The sequence below is a fragment of the Ursus americanus genome, chromosome 4 (genome assembly GCF_024610735.1).
Source record: "Ursus americanus isolate L20-20 chromosome 4, mUrsAme1.1.p, whole genome shotgun sequence".
NCBI classification, from domain to species: domain Eukaryota; kingdom Metazoa; phylum Chordata; class Mammalia; order Carnivora; family Ursidae; genus Ursus; species Ursus americanus.
The window spans coordinates 29,769,780-29,795,939 of record NC_142130.1 but is presented as its reverse complement, the minus strand read 5'-3'; the positions used below and the strand labels follow the sequence as shown (position 1 = coordinate 29,795,939).

The following is a 26,160-nucleotide window of genomic DNA, read 5'->3' as shown; positions in this document are numbered from 1 at the left end:
TTACTTTTTGTTTCAAAATGCAGCTTTGAATGCATTTTGTAATCTTTTTGAATACGTTTAATCAACAATTTCAACTCAGCACTGTACTACCAACAATGTACTTTGCTCAGCTGAAATGACACAGTACTATGAAAAGTTGAGACCAACTTCAAGCAGTGCATGCAGTGACCACTGCATCGTGATGGTCACCTGCCAGTAGCAACTATAAGGTTTTATCTGAACTATAGCCTGGTTTCTGTGTAAACATGTGGATAATATGAGTCTTAGAATTGGTGAATGTTGAAATTTTATTAATTATCATTTTTTAAAGTAAGCTCCACATGCAGTGTGGGGCTTGAACTTAAGACCCCAAGATCAAGAGCCACATGCTCTAGGCATGCTCTACTGACTGAGCCAGCCAGGTGCCCCTGAATGTTTAAATGTAAATTTTATTTTTTTCCTCTTTTTTTAAAATTTAAATTCAGTTAGCCAACATATAGTACATCATTAGTTTTTGGTGTAGTGTTCAGTGATTCATTAGTTGTGTATAACACCCAGTGCTCATCACATCACGTGCCCTCCTTGATGCCCATCACCCAGTTACCGCATCACCCCCCCCCATTTTGATTTTAAATTGCTGATTGAAATGTCAAACAAGTTATTAGGGATTTGGATTAACAGTATTACATTTTAGAAGAAATAATCACTAATTTGCATTAAAATGGAAGAAACATTCATTCATTCATATATTGATTAACAAAAATCCTTAGCTTCTAAATTTAAAAGTGTAGCTTTTATTTGGGCAGTTAAGCTCACTTAACCAATATGGGTTGTGTATACAAGCTGTTGTTAGAACTCTAGATTTGTTAATTCCTTATTGTAATAAATGCCAAACACTTTCTTCAGTGCTTGCTTTAAAACTTCGTTCAGTTAGGTTTTTCTGCTTGTAAGTACCCCTCTCACCCCCAAAGCACAAAACTCATATACTCTATTTCATGAATTTGAAGAAACAGTTAATGGTAACATGCATGTATATGTAATGTGACAATGGATTTCTAATTGGGATTGTTGGATCGAAGTGTGGGAGTATTAAAATTCTAAAATACTGTTGGTTTTCCAAAAAGGTAGTACAGATTCACTTTTTTTTTTTTTCCTTTTTTTTTGGTGAGGGGGGCGGCGAGAGCGGGGGAGAGAGAGAATCTTAGGCAGGCTCCACACCCAGCACAGAGTCTGAGGTGGGGTTCAGTCTCAAGACTCTGAGGTCATAACCTGAGCCTCAATCAAGAGTCGGATGCTTAACCAGCTGAACCACACATGTGCCCCCAGGTTCACTCTTAACAGCAGTGTATAAGGGTGCTCCTTTTTTTTTTTTTTCCAGTTTAATGGGCAAGTAGTGTTTTACCACATAATTTTATACTTTATCTCATCTTGTTCTCTAATAGGTTCATGTGCTCTTTAATTGTTACTGTTCTCCCGTCCCTTGCTTCACAACATTATAAGATCCCTAAATTCTAGTTTCAGACAATTGTGAACTTGGGAGTAATCTTTGTAAAGGTAGTAATAACATACCTGCCTTCTCTCCCTCCACCACCATTATCATTTGTTTTGTGTTTGTGTCTTATTTTTCCATTGAGACACATGAAACAGAGGCTATATTATTTAGCCAACTCCTGCTTTCCCGGGTTAGTACCTCCAGTCATACTAAACAAACAAACAAACAAACAAAAATCTTAAAACTCATAATCACTTTTGATGAGCAGCTTTTCTATTAAGGCTACTGAAAACTGTCAGCCCTTTTCCTTACCAATGTTGGAACATCACCTAGTGGTGGAAGAGTGCAACAGCAAGGTGCATACAGAGACGATAATTAATGTAGGTCAAAGCTTTCATGGTTGGAATGAATCATACAGACTATTACAACTGCCTCATTTCAGTGGGGAAGAAATTGAAACCGTGACAGGTGAAGGAACTTACAAAATAGTTCATGTTGAATTGTCTTTTAAAACAAGTTAAAGCTGACTCTTGAGATATGTGCTTGCTTGCTTGCTTTCTTTTTCTTTCTTTTTTTTTTTTTTTTAATTTTGGGGTAAAGTTGTTTATCTCCTACAGTTCCTAATATAGTAATAGACATGGCATATATGCTTACTTAACGTTTGTAGATGGATTAATTTTTTTAGATGGATTAATTTGATTAAATAACTTAGAATTTGCTGCTATTTTATGCTGTGTCAGTGGCTACTACTTACTCCTCAGTGGAGCCAGAACGTGGAGGGGATGTAAAAATGAATATAATCACACTGTTGCTTACTAGAAATGTACTTGTTAAAGGGGCCTTCAAAATGACCACTTTATGTTGCCTGGGGTAAAAAAAAAAAAAACCTAATTAAGAGAGATCCAGAGAATCTGGAGAATGGTTTGATACAGCACCATGAAGTGTTTTGCAGGATCCTGCAAGTTTCAACCCAAGGATGGCCATGCATTGTAGAATTAGAAGTTTATATATACGTTCAGCCTATCTTCTTTCTTTAACTATTTAAAAATAGTTAAAATAGGTGGTAAAAACATTCAAAATCACTAAAGTCTCTACCTCATTTTCACTCTGCAACGCACAGTCACCACTAGTAGCCACTGTCTCCAATTTTTTTGGTTTTTGATTATCTTAGGGGTAGATGCTAGTTTTCTTTCTAGGCCTTTTTGATTCTTCCTGTTTCGAATATTGCCTGTAGGACTGGTCTTATAGCAGTGATCCTATCTACTATTTCCTATTGCCTGCTGCAACACTTTTATAATAGATGGTAAGATTTTGAAATCAGTTTAGCAGTTATAATACTTTTGTAACTCTCAGTCCTTGATTTTGAAGATGAAAAGTTACATACATGAGGAAGATTTAAGAGGAAGTGTAAAAGTTTTAAGATCAGGGGCGCCTGGGTGGCACAGCCGTTAAGCGTCTGCCTTCAGCTCAGGGCGTGATCCCGGCGTTCTGGGATCGAGCTCCACATCAGGCTCCTCCGCTATGAGCCTGCTTCTTCCTCTCCCACTCCCCCTGCTTGTGTTCCCTCTCTCGCTGGCTGTCTCTGTCAAATAAATAAATCAAATATTTTAAAAAATAAATAAAAAATAAAAGTTTTAAGATCAAAGTAGCTTCAATAAATGAAAATCTCTCATTCATGTATGTAGACATTTTAAAAGCGCAAACTCTTTATTATGTTGTATATAAAAGAATTTTTTACACATTTCTATTTTTACAAAGCAAAAGTTGTCAGTCCAAAGCTACTTTTTCCCATTTTTACTAATTAAATACTTTGTAGTTAATTAATACTCAAAGCCACTGTTTTGCCTAATGATGACACTCTTACCACATGGAGTTTTCTCTGAATAAAAGTGTTGATTTGTTAAATAGTGTGTTTAATCAAAGTGATAAAAACGTATATGAGTATGCTGTAGTGTGGGCTAAGTTGTAACTCTTAATGTTTCTAATATTAATTGTAAGACAGATAATTACATTTTTTTCCTAATTATAACTTATTTTGTTTTAGCTATCGCATTGTTTTGTAACATACAAAAAAGTATAATTACACAAAGTCTGCACTTTACAAATGTAAATAGTTCTGGTTTGGTGTATATTGGATACAATGGTCTTCCTTAAGCCTAAACACAGAAACAAAAGCATGTATTATAAGAGAAAGTTCAAGATGGGAAGTGATAAAATGGGTATTCACTAGAGCTTTGTTAAAATTTAGCTGGTATCCTTGTAAAATTTCCATGTATTCATTAAATTATATTATGTCATTCTTATTGTTAGGAGCTGACTTGAAGTGTTAAGTTTTGCCCTCATAAAGAGTTGTGACCATTTGGTTTCTGTAGTTAGGAGAGTGAGTTTTTAAAAAAATTCTTTTACACAAATATTTGTGTAAAATACCTGTTAAAATTGAGATTGTTCAATGAGTAGATTAAGGATTTTATATGTATTAGGGTACTTTTTATTTCGAAGGGAGAACTGCTTTTGAATTGCAGAAGGTTATCTTAGTTGCTGTGGATGCTACAGATTTGACAATGAAATAATATTCACAGTGCTGGCTGAACTGTTTGTACTTCAGGATCTTTTAAAAAATCTTTTGCTGATTGGTCCTTAAAGATGGGTTTGTCAAATTTTTATTTAACATGGGTAGGTGTGTTTAAGTCTCAGGAAAAAAATCTAGAACTACAGAGCCAAGTAGGATGATTCATTCTGTCTTTCAACAATGGAGGGTGGCCCAAAAAGTCTTTTTTTTTTTTTTTTTAAGATTTATTTGTTTATTTCAGAGAAAGAATGAGAAGGAAAGTGAGCACATGCGCGAGCGAGCAAGGGGGAGGGGCGGGGGGGTAGAAAGTCTTAAGCAGACTTCGCTGAGCGGGCTGTACGGGGAGCTGGATGTGGGGCTCGATCCCACGAGCTTGAGTTCAGGACCTGAGCTGAAACCAAGAGTTGGACACTTAACCGACTGCGCCACCCGCGTACCACAAAGTGGCCCCCAAATCCTGATGCAGTTTTAATTTCTAAAACTGCAGTGTATATGTTACAAACTTATAAAAAACGTTATTTAAGAATTTCTTTTAGAATAGCTTATTTAGTTTTGTGGATTTTGAGTAATACATTTTTAATTTTAGTTTTTTACTTTCATCTCTCTGAACTTGGTGAATACTTAAGTAAAAAACTAAATAGCTTTACTTGAAGTCTTACTCAAGTTATAGATCACTCTTTAAATCACCTTATGAAATTACCAACTTTGTGATCCTGGGTACATACGTAGAATAGCCTTAAAGAAAACCCTCCACACATATACTATTATAAAACTGTAGTTCCAACTAATAAGAAATTCAGGTTTGAAGCAAAGAGGGCTTAGAGGTTTGGGGATTTCTATGCCTGTTGAGGCAACTCCTCTTGTTTTAGGAAATGTGATATGACTAACTCTTATCCTAGAACACTACAGATGGTTCTTAGTAATTATATAATGTGAAAAAAATAAGTAAACTTCCAAGAATTCACATTTGATTTAGTGAGATCTATTCTTGATAGCTTCACTTTGTCCTGTGCTGCTGTTTTTACTCACACAAAAAATCATGTTCATTATAAATGCAAGGAAGGGTTTGGTTAAGCACAATAGCCTATGAGCTCCTTGCTATTTAGATAACATCAAGGCTGAGGCATGCACTGTGGAATGGGGACTTCAGTGTGCTGGCTAGATGTGACTTATTCAATAGTAGCTCTACCAGTGGCACAAGGGTATATCTTCTGAAAACCCACTTAAAGTCAGTGAATTTCAAAATCCTAAATTTTAACATCTTAGTCATTTTCTAAGCAGTTCAAAAAGTCAAAACAGTATTTGGCAGAAAATTCTCATCTGAATGGATTTTTATGCTTAGTTTTATTTTTATTGTTAATAGCCAGCTTTTGAAAGTGCTGCTGATACAGCAATTGGGAAGAATGATGATATAGTGCTTTTGGTAAGAAAAATTTCTTTAATTTGTTTCTTGTGATCTAGAAATCGACTTGATTAAAAAACATGCATTCCTGCAAGCTACGATAGTTATATTCTGAAAGTTAAATGGAGTTTAGAAGTTTGATATTAATGCTTAAAATGCTCTAATTAGATCTATGGTAGAATAGCTTAATATGTATTTTCACCATAATAGGCAATATAATTTAAAATATATTTATAGATTTTTTCTTTACAGAGTCGTAGAAATGTTAGAGGCTTTGTATTATGTACAACTTTTTAAAATTTAAATATGCATTTATAATATATGTATGTTTTAAATGTAAGCTGTTGCAATTATTGTCTCATTGGATTTTATTAGTTTATGTGAGAGTCTTGGTAATTTCCTATGTGGTATAGTATGCTTAAAGGAATAATAACTGATGGTTTTTAGAGCAACTTTTTGTTTAAATTATTTAAATTATTTTCAATGCCTCATTTTGGTAAAATTGGTAAGACTAAATAATTTTGCCTTAAAAAGTAAGCTAAATTTTACAGCAAGAACACTTTTAAAAATAGTAAAGAGATAAAATGGTCAAGAATTGAACTTAGAGGAGTGTGAAAAATGATTGTTATAGGCAATGTATAGTAGCTCATTTAAAAATTACTGTGGTATTATTTTGCTGTGGTCACTTTTTAACTCTGGAAGATGAGTTGATAATATAGCTGTGTTAGACTGAGGTGAGCTCTGTCAAGATCTATTTGGGGAAAAGGTTTTAAAAGTTATAAGTATGTGAAGTTAATGAACACATTGAATAGTAATGAAATTCTTTTTCTAAAATTATAAAAACATGCTTATTCATCTAATACATTCTTATTGAAAAATTAGGATTTACCAAAGTGGGGAAGTACATCTCTATTTCTAGGCAATGGATAAAAGACAAGAGTGGAGAAGAATGAGAGTCCAAACTCAGCAATAAGAAACTATGGGTAATGCCTGGTATATGATCAGTTGGGTCAGTGGATTTGGGGTTTATAGAGTCAGAGTTCTCAAGATTTATGGCCTTTGGTGCCCAGAATGAATATTTTCTGAAAATGTTTTTCTATCTAAAAGCTTCAAATGGGTGACTTTCATTTATTTAAAAACTTTCTGTTACAATTTTTACGTGTTAAAAAACAGTAGGAAGATTAGTATAATGAACTCTCATGTACCTATTACACCCAGCTTTTAACTCAGCTGTAGCAATTACTAACTTGTGACCATCCCGTGACCGATAAAGTTAGAGGGTTTTTAATTTAAAAATTTTTTATTTGGAAGTAATTTCAAACCTGTAGAAAAGTTGATGTATTGGTGTAAAGTGTTCCTTAAGTTCCTTGATTATACTTCTGCCACCTGCAGAATCTGTAGTAATATCTCCTCTCTTATTCCTGATATTGGTACTTTGTGCCTTCTTCCTCCCCTCTTTGAGTCTAACTAGAAATGATCACTTTTGTTTGATCTCAAAAAAAACAGCCTTTGGTTTCATTGATTTTACTGTTTTTTATTTCATTGATTTCTACTGTGAATTTTATCAGTTTCTCTTCGGCGCTTACTATAGGTGTAATTTGCTGTTCTTTTTCTACTTTGTTAAGGTTGAGTTTAGGCATTTCTTCTCTTCAGATTTTGGAATTTAGTGCTATAAATAATTTCTAAATACTGTTTTAGCTGCATCCCACAAATTTTGATATATTTTCATTTTTATTCAGTTCAGAATACTTCATAATTTCCCTGTTGATTTTTGACTCATGGATTTTTTTTTAAAAGTGTATTTTGTTCCCAGATATTAAGGCTTTTCTACTTATCTTTTTGTTACTGGTTTCTAATTTAATTCCATTGTTTTGAGAGCTTACTTTGTATGACTTGAATCTGTTTTATGTCCTGGAATGTGGTCTTTTTTGGTAAATGTTCTGTGCACATGTTAAAAGAATGTATATATTGCTGCACTTGAGTAGAATGTTCTGTGGATATCAGTTGGGACCAATTTGATTGATAATGTTTTCAGATCTTCTATGTCCTTTGTGATTTTGAAGATCTGTTAAATGTACACATGTTTAGGATTATTGTTTTCTGTCCATCAGTTGACCCCTTTGTCATAATGAAATGACTTTATCCCTGGTAGTATTCTTTTTTTAAAATCCCTGATAATATTCTTTGCTTTGAAATCTGCTTTGTCTGATATTAGTACAGTTATTCCAGCTTTAATTTGAATAGTACTTGCACAGTATACTTTGTTTTGACTTTTAGCTTACTGTGCCTTTATTTTAGGTTGCATTTCTTATAGGCAACATATAGTTGTGTGTAGCCTTGCTTTTTTCTTTTAAGATTTTATTTATTTATTTTAGAGAGAGAGAGGAGAGGGAGGGGCAAAGGGAAAGGGAGAGAGAGAATCTCAAGCAGACTCCCTCCTGGTATGGAGCCCAAAGCAAGGCTGGATCTCAGGATCCTGAGATCATGACCTGAGCTGAAATCAAGAGTCAGACAACCAGCTAAGCCACTAAGGGGCCCCTGCAGCCTTGCTTTTGAAAAATAAAACCACAATCTCCGCCTTTTAATTACTGTTTAGACCATTTATATTTAATGTGATTATTGATATTGTTAGGTTTAAATCAGCCATCTTGCTATTTGTTTTTTGTTTGTCTCATCTCTAGTTTCCATTTTCCTCCTTTTTTTTTTTTTTTGCCTGTTACGTCAATTTAGTATTTTGTATGGTTCCATTTAATCACCTTTGTTGATTTTTTTTTAAGTTGTGACTCTGTTTTATTTGAATGGTTACTTTAGACTTCATAGTGTACATCTCTAACTTATTAAAGTTTACCTGCAAGTAATACTAAACCTCATTCACATAATAGTATAAGAACCTTACAAGAATATACTTCCATTTCTTCCTGCCGGTTGTGCTATTGTTATGTATATTTACCCACATATATACCATGTCTGATACTTTTCATTCCTTCGTGGAGATCCCTATTTCCATTTCCATTTTTCTACCTGAGGACTTCCTTTAACGTTTTTTTTTTTTAATGGTGTAGGCTTGCTCATGATGATTTTTTTTTTTTCAGATTTTGTGTCTAAAAAAGTCTTTATTTCACCTTTGATTTTGGAAGATACTTTTACTGGGTATAAAATTCTCTGAATATTTTCTTTTTCTCAGTACTTCAAAGATGTTGCTCAGCTGTTCTCACCTGCATTATTTTTAGCAAGAAATCTGATGTCATTCTTATCTATCTTCCTTTGTATATGTAACATATCTTTTTCCTCGTCTCCTTTTAAGATATTTTTCATCTCTGCTTTTGAGCAGTTTGATAATGACATGCCTTGGTGTAATTTTTCATTGTTTCTTTGCTTAGTATTAGTTGGACTTTTTGGATTTGTAGGCTTACAGTTTTTCATCTGATTTGGAAAAATTTTGGCCATTATATCATCACATATTTTTGGTCCCTCCTACCTTACATGTATATTAGGGTACTTGAAGTTGTCTCATAGTTTACTGATGTTGTTATGTGCTTTTCTCCCCTAGTCTTTTTTTCTGTTCACTTTTCATTTTGGATATTTTTATTATTTTGTCTTCAGGTTCCTTAATCTTTCTTCTGCCATATTTAATCTGCTGTTAATCTCATCTAGTAAATTTTTCATCTCAGATACTGTATTTTTTATCTTATAGTCAAGTTGGTTCTTTTTTATATCTTTCATGTCTGTACTTAATGCGTTGTCTTTCCTCTTGCTTTTGAACTTATGGACTACAGTTAAAACAGCCGTTTTAATGTCCTCGTCTACCAGTTCTGTTATTTGTTCAGTTCTTGGTCTTTCTCTTCTGATTGATATTTCTTATTATGGGTTTTCTTCTTTGCATACCTGTTAAGTTTTAATTGGATGTCAGATATTGTTACTTAATTGAGACTAGATATTTTGTGTTCCTATAAATTCCTTGAGCTTTATTTTGTGAAGCTATTAAGTTATTTGGGAACAATTTATTATTTCATTTTTTTTTAAAGATTTTATTTATTGGGACGGCTGGGTGGCTCAGTTGGTTAAGCATCTGCCTTCGGCTCAGGTCATGATCCCAGGGTCCTGGGATCGAGTCCTACATTGGGCTCCTTGCTCAGCAGGGAGCCTGCTTCTCTCTCTGCCTCCCACTCCCCCTGGCTGTGCTCCCCCCCCCCTGACAAATAAATAAAATCTTAAAGAAAAAGATTTTATTTATTTGAGAGAGAGAGAGAGAGAGAGCGCACACGTTTGGGGGGAGGGGCAAAAAGAGAGTGAGAAGCAGACCCCCCATGGAGCAGGGAGCAGGACACAGGGCTGGATCCCAGGACCCTGGGATCATGACCTGAGCTGAAGGCAGACACTTAACAGACTGAGCCACCCAGGCGCCCCTCCAATATCCCTTTTTAATACAGGAAGAAATTTGTCAGTGAGCTCCATGAATTTTCTGCTAGACAAGCATCATGGTAGTCAGACAATCAGAAGATTGCTTAGTAGACTTGGAATCAGAATGGGGGAGTGATCTCTAATAGTGGTACACCTGCTTTAGGAATTGACTCCTGGCCAAGGATTACCATTCATGTAAAAGGTGCTCAGTGAATATCTGTTGGATGATTAATTTAATAATCATGGAGAAGTTTTGGGGTTGGTTTTACTGCTGGTGCTTTACCTTTTCACTGTACTTCACGCAATAAATTGAGTGGTGTGAAGCACTTTTAGCTCAGGATGGTTAAACTAGATTTGTTCTCTGAGTGGGGAACGAAAAGAGAAGATTTTATAGTAGTTTCTTGTAGAACTTAAATTGTTTTGTACGAAGACTATTGCTAATATAAGTTAATTGATGAAATATGCCAGGTTTTGTGATAGTATCACAAGAACTAGCACATTATTGAAAATGTCATTAAAACCAGCCAGCACTTCAGTGAGTCTTAAATATCAGTTAAACTTTGATACATATATCACAACAAAGTCTTACGGTATGAAGTTTTATAGTCTACTGAGATACAACAGAGTTCCCTAATATTTGTTGTTCTTTCCCCTCAGTTATCTTCAGCTGTTCTGAAGCACAAGACCTATCAAACCACTATAGATATGGACAAAGAAGAAAGGAAGACTATCAACCAGGGTCAAGAAGATGAAATGGTAACCAGTTTTTATAATGTATTTGTTAAGTGTGAAGAATTTATCTTTGTAATTTATTATTCCAGGGAAGTAGAAAAGTACATAAAACAACAACAAAACACTAAATCAATGTGCTTTCCTCATCCCAACTGCGTTTTTGAATTGGGATTATGTAACATCTCTAGTTGTTGGGTTTTAGTATAATTCCTGTTTGTGAACTTTAATACTTAGAGGAGCGTATTATGCTTTTTTTTTATTTGATAATTTAAGAAGTTACATTAGGTCATGTTTTAAATATAATCCCAAATGTAAGATTTCTAATTTTGATTTATAAAAAATGTTTAAAATCAGTTTAATAAAAAAAATGACTTTTCAGCTCTTTGTGTGTAGAAGGGCGGAGATAAGGTTGTCAGGTATAAGACATCCCATTGAATGTGAATTTCAGATAATCAAGGAATAAATTTTTTTCTATAAGCATGTCCCAAATATTGCATAAGGCAAGCAAAATCAATTTTTATTGAAATTTACATTTAACTAGGCCCTTTGCATTTTCATTTGCTAAATTTGGCAACCCTTGTTGGGTTATAGTGAGGTGGGGAGGGAGTAAACTGAAACAATTGAAATAATTTGGGTCAGGAGGTCAAATTGATCAGTCACAGAGGTATTGAGACAATTAGCTAATCATTTGGGAGAAAAATAAAGTTAAAACTTGCTTCATCTAAATGCAGTGTGATATTATAGCTTATGTCCTGGAGTAGAAATAAGACACTGGAAAAACTAGTGAAATTCTAATAGATACTAGGTTTAGTTAATAAAAATGTACCAGTGCCAATCTCTTGATTTTGACAAATGTACCAAGTTAACAGGGTAAACCAGAGGAAGGGAACTCTTAATGTTTTTGTAACTTTTCTGCAAATCTAAAATCATTCCCAAATTAAAAGTTTATTTTTTAAAAAAGCCTACCTTTTATGTGACAAGACTGTTAATACTTATTGGGTAAACAAAAAACTTTGGCAGTTATCTCTCCTATCGTTTGATACTCAGTCGTGTGATCACTGTGTCCATACAGGAGATTTATGGCTATAATTTGTGTCGCTGGAAACTTGCCGTAGTGTCTCTAGGAGTGGTTTGCACTGGCGGCTTTCTCCTCCTCCTCCTCTACTGGATGCCCGAATGGCGGGTGAAGGCGACCTGTATTAGAGCTGCGATTAGAGACTGTGAAGTGGTGCTGCTGAGGACTACTGTAAGTCCACGTATTCACTGGTAGCTGATTATTCGGAGAGTAATATAATGCTTTTGTGTGTACTTGGTTCAAAATAATACATGAGGAGAACATCACTGCTAGGATATATAATCAGGAACGCTAATCCTAAAAACATTTGTATTCTAAGTGAGAGTGATTAGAATATAAAGGAATCTTAATGATGATTGTATTGACCCCTTCTTTTATAATTCTTGATGCATTGAGAGATTAAATGCTTGTCTGTCAAGGTCACTAGCCAGCTTAAGGAGTATATCAGATGTGTTACTCACTGGACCAGCTGCCTTTCTACTATGTGATGCTGCTGCTTCCCTGGTTGTTGTTTTTGTTTGTTTGTTTGTTTAATCTTAATTGGAAGCATTTTATCAGAGGCTTTAATTTCTTTTTTCTTTTTTTTAATTAAGTTGTTTTTATTGAGGTATAATTGGCACATGACATTGTATTAATTTCAGGTATACAACATAATGATTTGCATAGATTGCAAAATAATCACTATAACAACTGCGTTAACATTTGTTACCGTACACAGTTACAGAAATTTTTTTTCATGTGATGAGAACTTTTAAGATCTGTTCTCTTAGCAACTTTCAAATATACCCTACAGTATTGTTAACTATAGTCACCATGCTGTATGTTAGATCCCCAGGAAGTTTATACCTTTTGACAACCTTTACCCATTTCACCCCCCGCAACCCGTACCTCTGGCAACCACTCCTCTGTTGTCTGTACCTATGAGTTCGTTTTGGGTTTTTTTTTTGGTCATATATATTTTAATTGAAGTAGAGTTGACATACAATATTATATTAGTTTTAGGTAGACAACATAATGACTTGACATTTATATACATTATGAAATGCTCACCACAGTAAGTGTAGTGACCATCTGTCACCATTCGAAGTTATTATACTACTGACTATATTCCCTGTGCTGTACTTTTCATCCCCATGACCTAATTCTTTTATGCTGGAAGTTTGTACCTTTTTTTCTCTTTCACCTATTTCACCCACTCCTCCTTCCCCCTCCCTTTTGACAATCACCACTTTGTTTTCTGTATTTATGAGTCCATTTCTGTTTTTGTTTGTTTTGTTTTTGGTATTTGTTTTGGTTTTTGTTGTAGTATTTGTCTTTATCTGTTTGACTTATTTCACTTAGCATAATACCATCTGGGTCCATCCAGTTGTCCCAAATGGCAAAATTTTATTCTTTTTTATGAATGAGTGGTATTCCATTGGAAATATATATACCACATCTTCTTTATCCATGTATCAATGGGCATTTAGCTTACTTCCATATCTTGGCTCTTGTAAATAATGCTGCAGTAAACAGGGGTGCATATAACTTTCTGAATTTGTGTTTTTGCTTTCTTTGGGTGAATATCTGCAGGTGGATTACTGGATCTCATAGTATTTTTATTTTTAATTTTTTGAGGAACCTCCATATTGTTTTCTTTAGTGGCTGCACCAGTTTGCATTCCCACCAGCGGTGCACTAGGGTTCTCTTTTCTCCACATCTTCACCAACCCTAGTTATTGCGTGTCTTTTTTGATACTAGCCATTCTGACTGATGTGAGGAGGTATCTCACTGTAGTTTTGATTTGCATTTCCCTGGTGATTCATGGTATTGAGCACTTTTTGACACTCGGCCATCTTTATGTCTTCTTTGGAAACAGGTCTATTCTTTCCTCTGCCCATGTTTTAATTGGGTTTTTGTTGTTGTTGTTGAGGTGTAGGAATTCTATATATGTTCTAGATATTAGGCCCTTATCAGATATATCTTTTGCATGTATCTTCTCCCATTCAGTAGGTTGTCTTTTCATTTTTGTTGATGGTTTCCTAAGAGGCTTTAATTTCTAGTCTTAGTATGTTGATGATTAAATTAAGAAATTACTCATGATCTTGTATGGGATATTGCATTAGTGAAGTATGACATAAAATGGTGAGCAATGGGAAGCATTTATACATCTTTATGTATAGAATTTATATATCCTCATGAAATGGTTTCACATTTAGTGAGTAGGAAGTGATGGTTTCTCAGAGAGTAATCAATAACATGGAAAGAATGGGAATCAAAAAATATATATAGGCAGTAATGTAATATATACATAATTGACTTTTTATCCCTTTCTCTCTTGTAAGGATGAATTCAGAATGTGGTTTTGTGCAAAAATTCGCTTTCTTTCTCTGGAAACTCACCCATTTTTGAGCCCCAAATCCATGACTAATAAAGTTGCAAATGGCCATGCTGTTCATCTAAGTGAAAATTTGGCTGAAGAGACTAGGCATGAGATGAGTAAATATTCACAGACTCAACCACAGCAGGTATTGTGATCTCAGTGTCAAAGTTTCTTTGAAAACCAGAATTGTTACCTTTTACGACACATAGCCTATAATTTTCTGCATGCAGTTATTTTTGTTTGGAATAAATCCATATATATAAAAAATATTTATTACTATGTATAACAGTTTAGGTACTACTAGAAGAAGCAGATTGCATTTGTACGTGATCACTTTAATTTTAATAGATAATACATTTGTGTTAGTAAACTTAATCATAAACAATGATGATAATGCTTTTTGATGTAACATTTATGTGTGTTGTACAGGTTCGTTATTTCACCCACCACAGTGTAAAATACTTCTGGAATGATACCCTTCACAATTTTGATTTTTTGAAGTAAGTATTTTTCTTTTGTTTGGATTATATGAGTATCTTGAAAATGTTCTAGATAAAAAAGAATTCATTGTAGTGTTACATAAAATCAAAGAGGTATTTATTGCATAACTTTTTTTCACTTATTAACAACTCCCTGCCGTTACTTGAATACTTATTAACCATTTTAGGATAAATCCTACTTGTAACTTGTACCTTGGCAAAATTTACATAAAAGTTTGAAACAGTATGATTCTACAAATCCACTCTGAGTCTGAGTTCTTTTCTTTTTGTGGGTTCATCTCAAAGTGAATTTTGGGTACACTTTACAGCCTGTCAGAATATCTGAATTCTCATTTCCCACTTGCTGACAGTTCCATCTATTTATCCTTGAGGGATGGAGTAATAGACAAACAGAAATTTTACTTCACTATATGGATTAAGATTTAGACATTGTCAAATGTGTTAAGACTTGAGTAGGACAAACTGGAGGAATCCCTTAGACGTTTTTTGTGGAGGCTTCAAGTTATGTAAGTACTAGATTAATTAGGATTCTATTTTTATTGCTTTTGTTAAAGTGATTATTATAAAGACTCATTAAGTATCATTATTTGAGTGCTGAAGGAATTCTTAATATTAGCAATACAAAGAGAATCACCTTATGAACATTTAAAATATTCATGCCTGGATTTTTTTCCTCAGACAAAGAATTGGAATATTCTGGAATAGTCCCAGGCATTTCCACATGCCTAGTTCTGAAGACCATGCCTAATTAAGAACTATTGCCTTATAGAACACTGCCAGTGAGCTGCCATTTTGTTTTTTTTTAAAAAGACTTGAGCTGATCCTTGCTGCTTTTGGAGAAGTTACCAACTAAAGTGGGAATAAAATGTCAAACCAATTTGCCATGTGGTGTTTGCCAACTGTAGAAACTTGTAGAATTTAAACTTATCCCAGTGATAGCTATTAAGTATGGAGCTTAGTTTTTCTATCTGAAAAAAGTAGAAAAGGATTGAAGTTAAGTGATGTACAAAACTCTATTCAGAGTTCTATGACCGGTAGTATCTCAGTTAAAATAAGCATAATTAAGACATTTTGGGGGGAAAGTGGATCTGTTGGTTAAATCCAGTTAGAATTGTTACAGATTTTAGGCAATGCCTGTGACTCATATAAATCTTGTACTTCTCTCCTAGGTTTGTATTAGAACAGGGACAGATTTGGATTGATGCTTTTGTAGAAAGAAAAATCAATGAATAGGATTTCTTAGCATGAAGCTTAAAAAATTGAAGAGGGAGAACTATATAGATAAAAAGTAAAAAAATTTTATCTTTAGTTTGGAATTCCCAAGTTAGTCGTACTTTACCTTTAGTTTATTATTAGCTTAATTATTAGCTCTTACAGCTTTGGTACAGCCTTAAAGGATAATAATATTATTATATAAACTTGAGTATTTAGAACCATCTTATTATGTGATAGATACATTGGATAATTTAGAATTTGGCACTTTTGAGACTTAGAACTGTCATTATTGTTTATCTTAGGAATTTGAGATTTAAAAATTCTCATTCATTATCTCAGTGTTTGTTAAGGGTTTCTGTTTGTAAGGAAGTCACACTTTAAAATCAGGAATATAGAAAAATGAGGCATTAAGACATTTGGATATTTTAAACTTTGTTTAAAGTAAAAACTTTGGATTTATTTAGGGGACTGGATGAAGGTGTTTCTTGTACGTCAATTTATGAAAAGCATAGTGCAGGACTGACAAAGGGGATGCATGCCTACAGGTAATTTTTATCCAACTAAAGTTAGATCTGTTATCAAAATTCCTAAATAAAATAGTATATATAGCCCACCCTTTTACCATATAGTTGTACCTATTGACAGGTATTTATTATAGACATAGTAGTTGACAACTTATTGATATTTTATTTGGGTAAGACTGTCTCTTAGTTGAAGAATTATGAAAATGTTGAAGCTGATATCCCTGAAAATATACCATATTTCATCAATTCTAAGGTGCACATTTTCCCACATTTTTATATATCTAAAGGGGGGACATGTCCTATTGGGTGGAGTGTTATCCTTTACTTGAGAGCATTTTTATCTTGATGGCATATAAAATAATGAGTATGTTTTGTAATTGGTAGCATCTTAGATTTTCTGAAATGTATTGGGAATTTTAAGCATGAGCTAAAAATTTACCACAATGATTATTTGTAAATTGGGATGGATAATCTTTTATATCATGTTATTCTTTGCTACAGTATAAAAATATACCAGTGTATTGCATATTTTGAGGATAAATGTTATTTTCAAATTAAATTGGCAGTTTTTTTAATATTCCTGTAGCATGTTTTTTCAGCAGGTTAGGATATTAAAAAATTAATTCATTCAGACTTATACTTCATAAAAGGCAAGAATTACTCATTACCCTTTCATATGGAAAGTACTACCAGGAGTTTAAGTTGGAAGTATTTAAACGAGTTTTTGAAAGCATTTTTTTGTAAAAATCAAATGTACAGTTGTTTTTGAAATAAATATTCTTAGTATAGTATTCTCATTGGAGAAGTAGTACAAGACCCCCCAGATATATTTTAGTCTCTTGCAAAGATTAATTGCAATTCAAAATTTGTGATTCTTGCTGTGTTCAAGGATGAAAAAGAAAGTGTTTGCAGACGTGGTTATTATAGACTAGTGGGAAAGATACTTGTCACACAAAGAGATAAGAGGCAGAATGAAACAACAGTGTAGTTATCCAGTATTGACTACTTTGATTTAAATACTGTAGGTAGAGAATTGAATTGTAGAAGACAAGTATGTAGAAACATGAATGTTTAAGTTCCAGATTTTAAGAGCATCTGTGGTTTGAACCTTATCTAATGAAATGCCATCCCTAAATTATACTACTATTATATAATATAATGTAACACTATTATTATGTTTTCCTGTTATAGAAAATTGCTTTATGGAGTAAATGAAATTACTGTGAAAGTGCCTTCTGTTTTTAAGCTTCTAATTAAGGAGGTAAGACAATGTTTGTGATCAATAGAGTTGTCAGTTTGAAAAGAGCCATGATTTAAATGATAAGATAGTCTTGGTTTTCTGTTTCTTAGTTTCTCCCTCACTTTTTTTTTTTTTTTTAACTTAAAATGTAAAGGTAGTACCTCTGGTAGAGAAATAATTTGGGGGCATAAATTGCCTTTTTATTACTTACCTTATAATTATTTGTTTTGCTTTTCTTGTCTGTAAATTTTTTTTTACTCTCAGTATGTTACGCATGTAAATCTTGCCCTGTCTTACAGATCTTTACACCTGTCTTTTCTCTTTTCTTCAATTTTTAAACAGTTTATCATTTTTATTCGTCAGGTGGTATTTTGTGGTACATTTTGGACAAAGAAGATATCTTTTTTTTTTTTTTTTTTAAGATTTTACTTATTTATTAGAGAGACAGCCAGTGAGAGAGGGAACACAAGCAGGGGGAGTGGGAGAGGAAGAAACAGGCTTCCCACGGAGAAAGCCTGACGCGGAGCTCGATCCCAGAACTCCGGGATCACGCCCTGAGCCAAAGGCAGATGCTTAACGACTGAGCCACCCAGGCGCCCCTGTGGTACATTTTGGGAACTAGACATTGTACCATTGTACCAAGTTTGGAATACAAAACATGACCTGCTGATTGACATTGAGGAACTTGTACTTTATCCTGGGAGGGAAATGGGTCAATAGTTACTTTAGTGAGTTACAGCTCAGTTACAGGTGCCATTGAAGAGCTGTGAATAAAGGTTATACATGTAAAGGAACGAGGTACAGGATTTTGCCTGGCAGTTAGGCTCTCTAGTCTTCCTTTTGATTTTTGGCTAAAGATCAAGAGTTGGGTCAATACTTTCAGTAGATGTTACAGATTAGTTTCCCTCAGTTCCTGAGAGTGGCCATATAATGTTGTTGTAGAACATAGCAGAGTGCAGTGATTAGGAATTAGAAAGTCTGTGGGGCGCCTGGGTGGCACAGCGGTTGGGCGTTTGCCTTTGGCTCAGGGCGTGATCCTGGTGTTGTGGGATCGAGCCCCACGTCGGGCTCCTCTGCTATGAGCCTGCTTCTTCCTCTCCCACTCCCCCTGCTTGTGTTCCCTCTCTCGCTGGCTGTCTCTGTCTCTGTCGAATAAATAAATAAAATCTTTAAAAAAAAAAAAAGGAATTAGAAAGTCTGGTTTGTAATATAACTTCATCAGTAACTAGCTTTGATCATTAGAAAACCTTTCTGCTGCCCCTTTATCTATAAAATTGGAGTAAGTCCTTTCAAATTATCTTGTTTAATTTTGAAGCAGAATGGGACTATATATGTGAAAGTCCTTTCAAAAGCACACAAGCATCAATTTTAAGACATTTGGGGAGGTTATTAATGAAATTGATAGAGTACTATGAAATTTGGCTTAACGAAGTCCATTGCCAGGATTCCCTTATCTCTTTGTCTCATTTAGCTTTTAATCCTTAATTATTTCCTTAGAGAATGCAAAGCAGTGTAACTTATTACCTCATATTTGTCTTCCCTGTATATGCCAGTGAACCTTTGACTTATAGGAAAATTGGTTTTTGGAGTTCATAATAAGTAAACATTTGTTCCATTTAATTAAAAATGTTATATCCTTTAGTAACCCTGTAATTATTGGAAGTAAATGTACTTTATTGCTGAAGCAGAATGAAGAACAGCTAAATACACACATTTTAGCTATTTCTAGATGAGTGTGTATTGGGTTTGGTATGTATCTAAATGGATGCAAATAATTTAAATTAAGCTTATTTAGCCAAATTCTAGTAGGTTAGTGGTAAAAAAAAGTACTATACTAACATCTTGCCTTCCTCCTTCAGTAGTACATGTTTCCTTAAGGTACTACAGAGCTTATCCTTTAAATATCTTGTTGTTTATTTCTTAAATGAAAAGGTGGAACATCTGTATGGTTATAAATTTGATTTAAAAATCTTGTTTTTTAGGTTCTCAACCCATTTTACATTTTCCAGCTGTTCAGTGTTATACTATGGAGCACTGATGAATACTACTATTATGCTCTAGCCATTGTGATTATGTCTATAGTGTCAATTGTAAGCTCTCTGTATTCCATTAGAAAGGTAAGTCCAATTTATTATGGCTTTCACAACTGTGTATTTTGTAGTAACACGTAAGGTGTGTAGAATAGTACTTGGTACAAAGTAATACTCGATATAGTTATTCTTTTAGTTATAAGAATAAGTACTCCTTTCCCTCTCTTTTTGAGGTGGGGGAAGGCGGATGCTTTTTAGAGTTAAACTACCACTTGACTGCTTGGAGGCCATAGGGATCTATAGGTGTTTATTACAGACTGGAATACTGGGGGGCTTATTCTCTTGTTTTCAGGACTATCTTATTAAAGTGTTTCTTATTTTGTCTTGAGCTAATCATTGAATAATCTTTGAATCTTTTAGTCTTGACATTTTTAATGGCAGAGTAATATGCATTTACCATATTAACTTACCTTATTTTATGGCACCCTTGCTTTTTAATATCTTGGAGAGTGGGTTTATATTAGCTAGTTTTTACTTTTTTTTTTTTTTTTTCTATTTCAGCAATATATTATGTTGCATGACATGGTGGCAGCTCACAGTACTGTGAGAGTTTCAGTTTGCAGAGTCAATGAAGGTAAGTACTTAAGGTAACTCTTGGAAAAATAAACCAAATAAGGTACCCATTAAGCACTAATAACTAAAGCAAGATAGTATATTATACATATACATTCATTTTTTTAAAAAGGTTTTATTTATTTATTTGAGAGAGTGTATGCATGTGCACAAGTGGGGGGGAGGGGCAGAGGAAGAGGGAAAGAGACTTGCTGAGCAGGCAGCCCCAAGTGGGGCTGGATCCCAGGATCCTGAAATAATGACGAGCTGAAGTCAGACGCTTAACTGACTGAGCCACCCAGGCGCCTCTGCACCCCTATACATTCGTTTTTTAAGAAGTAAAAATAAGTGTTTGGATTTGTACTTTTCTCTGAGGTTGTATCAGATTCATTCCTGTAAAATGGTACTTTTGTTTTTCTTACTATGTGACAGGTACTGTGGTAGGCTCTGGAGATGCAGTGGTTACAAGATGGACACAGTGCTTGTCATCATTGAACTTCAGTGTAGTTGGAAAGGCATAGTAACAAGAAAGTGTGACAAATACTATGATTAGGGGAGGTCAGGGAATTTAGATGTTAGAGCTCATTTGCCATGGGTGTCAGGGATGGCTTCTTGAAGAAAGTATTAAGTGGTTGAACTAGTCAGATAAGAGGTAAGTGAAGGGGTGTGGTGAGAGAGGGAGAGGAGAGGGTTTTAAGCGCCCAGTCTTCTGGAAATGAGAGAGAGCTCGGTCATTGTAATAACTAAAAGGAGTTCAGTGTGCCAGGTGCAGCAACTAGATGATGGACAGCCATCTAAAACATGTTAAGGAATTTGACGTCATTCCCAAAGGCAATGGAAAGCCATTGAAGGGTTTTTAAGCAGGGGAGTGATCTGATGTTTGCCTTTTGCAAAAATCATTCTGGCTGTTGTGTTCAGATGGGTTTAGAGGAGAGTAGTGTTGAAGGCATGAAATGGATCAAGGTGAAGGTTGTGGAGATGGAGAGAAATGAGATGGGGCTGGAAGATACTTAAATGCGAGCGTTGAACAAGATTTAATAATTCATTGGATATGAGGTGATAGAGCAGTGTCAGGCTTGAGGGATGGACATCAGTGCCATTTAATTAAATAAGAGACACTGGAGGAGCAGCAGTATTGGAGGAAAGGCTAATGTTTTGGACAGACATGTTAGTTCCTTTGGTGTGGTATTGAAGAGGTGTAAAGGACATAAAGGAGAGACAACACAGCGGCATGGGCCTTGGGTGCAATAGCCATTTTGATTGATTGAGAATACCAAATCAGTCTCTGTTCTCTTGGCTCAGTACACTACATTGGAGCATAAACACAGTTTGGCCTGGCAGGGGCTTCCTTCCCTGTGCTTCCTGGTCACGTGCTGCTTTAGTTGGGAGTGTCTCTCTTCTCTCTTGGTACTTATCCTGTTACTGCTCTGAGGCCGCTGAAGGCATTGGGGATGCCAGGACATGGCATTCGACTCGTGTCTCCCTTACCCCTTTGTAAAGTCTAACAAGTCATTGGTATTTTGTTTCCTGGTATACCTGAGAGGAGTAGACTTTAAGTGGCATCAAAGTTTTCCAAGAGTCAGGTTTATTAAAAAATGGAAAGTATTATGTCTAGTATGTGCTTAACATCATTAGAATTCTTTAGAAGTTGTTTCCTCATAGCTTAGTTAAAGGAAAAGAGTTTTTGTCCTACAGACTAACTCACAAATAATAGTGTCCTCTTACAAACTAGCAGAACTCTTTTCTGACCATAGTATTAAACATAAGGAAGGGAAAGACTGAGAGAAAGAGTCTAAATGTAGGGCAGTCTTAAAGAAAAACCTTTTACTTGGGAAAATCTTTTTAAAAAGTGTTTAGCTAAATTTAATGTACACATTTCTAAGGAAATAATGAACTAGATAAAATATTGCAATGTTTATTTTGTAAATTTATTTAAGATCTAAAATATTAGGACTATTTTAGGAATATTGAGAAGGCATTGAAATGTTATGAGTTATAAATAGTGGCAGTGAGAAAAAGGATAGTGTAAAAAAATTGCTGTTAAAAAAGAAAATACACTGGGGTACCTGGGTGGCTGAGTTGGTTAAGTGTCTGCCTTTGGCTCAGATCATGATCTTGGGGTCCTGGGATTGAGCCCCGTGTTGGGCTCCCTACTCAGCAGGAAGCTTTCCCTCTGCCCCTCCTCCCACCACTCATGTTCTCTTTCTCAAATAAATAAAATAAAAATACACTAAAATTTTCAATGCTTTCTGCTGTTTCCAAGGAGTTCTAGAAATCTGAGCTTATTTACCTGTTGCAGGGGATCTCATGTGTGGACTCACTATTTTCTAAGAGGGCTGTTGTACTGAGTATTGAAGTCCAGTCACCTGTTTGGTCAGAAGGGACTTGGCATCACCTGTGTGCAGTTGGCATCCTGTCAGGGGGCAAAGTACCTGACGTACTTAAACACCATACTTTGTTACTCTAAGGCATAATAATTTATTTGTCTTATTTTCATGTACTGAGATTGTCCTGTTTAACTACATCATATTTTTAACTGAGTATTGAGGTCAGGTGACCTTCAGGCATATCTTTTATTTACTATATTTTTATTTGAAGTTAATATTTGGATTTCTCTTTTTCTTTCTTTAAATCCAGAAATAGAAGAGATCTTTTCTACAGACCTTGTACCAGGAGATGTCATGGTCATTCCATTGAATGGGACAGTCATGCCTTGTGATGCAGTTCTTATTAATGGTACTTGCATTGTAAATGAAAGCATGTTAACAGGTAAACTGAGTAAAAATCAGATCAGTTGTTTATAATGGTATTAAGATTAAGTAGTTACTGATTAAACTATTTAAAAACTATTTTGTATCTGTGAAACTGTGTTGTTTATATTTACTCCTGAATGTCATGAATGTGTTGGATGATGAAGATTTTTTTTTTGTTTTGAGGGGATCAAATTCTGCATTATACGCGGTTGTGATACTAAATCATTATGCTGGTGTTCACCACATTTTTTGGCATACTTCTTTTGACATGAGGAAATATTTTTAGTAAGGGAAGAGGAAATAAGTCCTTTGCTTGCAGAGAATGGCAGCATATTTACTTCCCTATTCAATGTGTAAAAAGTGGGAATAAAGATTTTATATTTTCCTTAAACTGGGGGGAAATAGACTTTGAAATGACTTCCCTTTGGAAATTCATAATCTGAAGGTAGAATTTGATAGCTTTTTATCATGTTCAGAGTCAACCTGGAAAGAAGCTATTGCTATGTTTTCAAATTATTAGGAGTCTTCTCTTAAAACACAGTCACACAAATATCCCTATATACTTGCCACCTCTGAAACAAGAAATGTGAATGCTATAGAGAATTAAAAGTTAATGTTGAAAAGAATTTGACAGTTTGTTGTTGAGAGAACTACCATACTCCGTATTTTCTCCACTCCCTTTCCTAGATGCCTTTTCTCTTCCTTACGTGTTTCTGTGTGTGTATGTATTGGGGGTTAGGAGTAGGTCTTCACATTTTTGTGTGCTTGAGGTTGCAGAATGCTTTCCAGTTTGGTTTTTGGGGATAAGTGAACAGATGCTGGGGATGTGGCAGCTACCTGGTCTTTTTATCTGAAACTTGACAAAATCATTTGCAGATGATTGCTTTGACTCACAACTCACTTTCAGGAATTATTGTGAGAGACAAGACTTGATATTTTCAGGCAAGGAAATTGGTAGACAGAAAGCTAATTGAGTAAGCTTTGTTATCCACATATGAGAACTATTAGTAACTATTGAAATAGTATAATAACATTCAGGTTATTTAACAATTCAAGATTTGTGTGTTTAATACAGATTTCTGTGCTTTAAATTATGATTTTTTTTTTTTTTAAAGGAGAGAGTGTTCCAGTGACAAAGACTAATTTGCCAAATCCTTCAGTGGACATAAAAGGAATGGGAGATGAATTCTATAGTCCAGAAATACATAAACGACACACTTTGTTTTGTGGGACTACTGTAATTCAAACTCGTTTCTACACTGGAGAACTTGTCAAAGCTGTAGTAGTTAGAACAGGTAGAAAACATTTCATCTCTTCTTACATGGTTTAGTGTATTTGATGCCTACTGAATGTCTAAAAAGAGATTCTCTTTGGGGAGATAATTTTCATTTTCTTTTAAAAATACAGTCATTTTCTTCTTTGAATTTTTTTAAAGGATTTAGTACTTCCAAAGGACAGCTTGTTCGTTCTATATTATATCCCAAACCAACTGATTTTAAACTCTACAGAGATGCCTACTTGTTTCTACTGTGTCTTGTGGCAGTGGCTGGTATTGGATTTATCTACACTATTATCAATAGCATTTTAAATAAGGTATGTAAATGGTAAACTTTTAATAGGGTTTGATTCTTAATGATGACATGTGGCTACTGAGGGTTTGAAATGCGGCTAATGCGAATGAAGAACTAAACTTTTGATTTAATTTAAATTGACTGTATGAAACTAGTAGCTGTTATTTTAGAATGTATGGATATAGAACATTTTCATCATAGCAGAAAGTTCTTTGGGACAGCTCTGGTTTAGGTGGTCTTTTTCTTGTTCTCTTGTGACTTAAAAAAGGGAAGCATGACCACATATTCACTAAAAGCTTTATTTCTGTCTCTTTTTTTTTTTTTTTAATTATGGGATATACAGCATTAAAGTTATTTGCGATTACTTAATTGAAGGTACTTCTAAGAGACCTCGTCACATTTCTCTTTTCCATCCCCTTTATGGAGATGGGCATAGTATGGTGCTGGTAGTAAGAGTCAGTATCTGATAGATGTGTATTGAACTTTGAAGTGTGTAGCTTGTGACGCAAGTAGAGCTCTTAAAATGAAAATTTCCTTTAAAAACAGTTTTCGTTCCACTTCATTGTCTATTGACAATTCACTGAACTTCCTATTTTGCAGCCTCTAAAGGGAAAAGAATTGTAAATGGTTGATGAATGTAACTATATACACCTTTATATATAAAATTGAATATGGTTTATGGATTCTTCACTAAAGAAATACCCACATTAGATTAGTAAATATTTGATATGGGGGGGTCCTGACATTTATTTTTGTGTTAATTGTAGGTAGAAATTGGGGTCATAATTATCGAGTCTCTGGATATCATTACCATTACTGTGCCACCTGCACTTCCTGCTGCGATGACAGCTGGTATTGTGTATGCCCAAAGAAGGCTGAAAAAAATTGGTATTTTCTGTATCAGTCCCCAAAGGATAAATATCTGTGGACAGCTGAATCTTGTTTGCTTTGATAAGGTTGGTTTCGTAGTCATTCTCAAAGCTTACTTTCATAGCTTTTAAATACTTAGATGAAGGTTTTCTGTATGTATTCTCTATCAACCAGTTTACACTCGTTTAGTGTTTTTCTAATGTTCCTCTTTTTCAACTTTCTTGGCATCGTTTTTATATATTCTCACTGCTTTTTTTTTTTTTTTTGCTTTTTCAATTTTTAATACTTTGGATATTGCTTATTTGCCCAAATCTGCAGTTGTCTAATCATTCACATCCAGAATTATGCCTTATAGTAGTAGTAAAAATTGTGTGATCTTTTATGTTTTTAACAGAGTAAGCTCCGTACAGATAAATTTACTGGAATTGTATTGCTATTATGTATATATGTTTAGTTAAAGTTTGTTCTGTGATTTTATTAAATATGTTTCAAAATTATGAAGGTCACTGATTTTACGGTTTTATGGGAAAGCAACAAATAATGTACCTGTGTGAAATAGTCCTTGCCTCTTACAAAGGGTTTTCCTTTCCTCTGCTGAAATTAGTTTTCTTTAAAGTTCTATTTTGAGAATTACACATTGACCAAGAAACCTCCCATCAAGCTTTTCTTGGTAACTGATATGATAGGTATATGATTTTTGTGCATGTTCATTATTGACGGAAAAAAACATTTTGTTTTTTAAAAAAGTCATATTTTGGGGCACCTGGTTGGCTCAGTCGTCAGAGCGTGCGACTCTTGATCTCCAGGTTTGAGTTCGAGCCCCATGTTGGGCA

At 34.5% G+C, this 26,160-nt stretch overlaps 1 protein-coding gene across 5 annotated transcripts in view; it reads left to right on the top strand.

Annotated features, from left to right (window-relative positions):
* The window catches only part of ATP13A3 (ATPase 13A3), an 86,115-nt gene that overhangs the window by 13,623 nt on the left and 46,332 nt on the right, over positions 1–26,160 (top strand). For 3 of the 5 annotated variants that reach the window (XM_045812756.2, XM_045812755.2, XM_045812753.2), the window contains 12 exons: positions 10,501–10,599; positions 11,648–11,821; positions 13,975–14,157; positions 14,442–14,512; positions 16,192–16,272; positions 17,443–17,512; positions 19,474–19,608; positions 20,083–20,155; positions 22,771–22,902; positions 24,002–24,181; positions 24,322–24,479; positions 25,225–25,413. In XM_045812756.2, the coding sequence (XP_045668712.1) occupies positions 10,549–10,599; positions 11,648–11,821; positions 13,975–14,157; positions 14,442–14,512; positions 16,192–16,272; positions 17,443–17,512; positions 19,474–19,608; positions 20,083–20,155; positions 22,771–22,902; positions 24,002–24,181; positions 24,322–24,479; positions 25,225–25,413 (1,497 nt within the window). In that variant the 5' untranslated portion in view covers positions 10,501–10,548. Of the gene's footprint in view, positions 1–5,072; positions 5,464–10,500; positions 10,600–11,647; positions 11,822–13,974; positions 14,158–14,441; positions 14,513–16,191; positions 16,273–17,442; positions 17,513–19,473; positions 19,609–20,082; positions 20,156–22,770; positions 22,903–24,001; positions 24,182–24,321; positions 24,480–25,224; positions 25,414–26,160 lie in introns of those variants that run through there. The other 2 variants (XM_087861520.1, XM_045812754.2) reach the window with 2 other exon arrangements.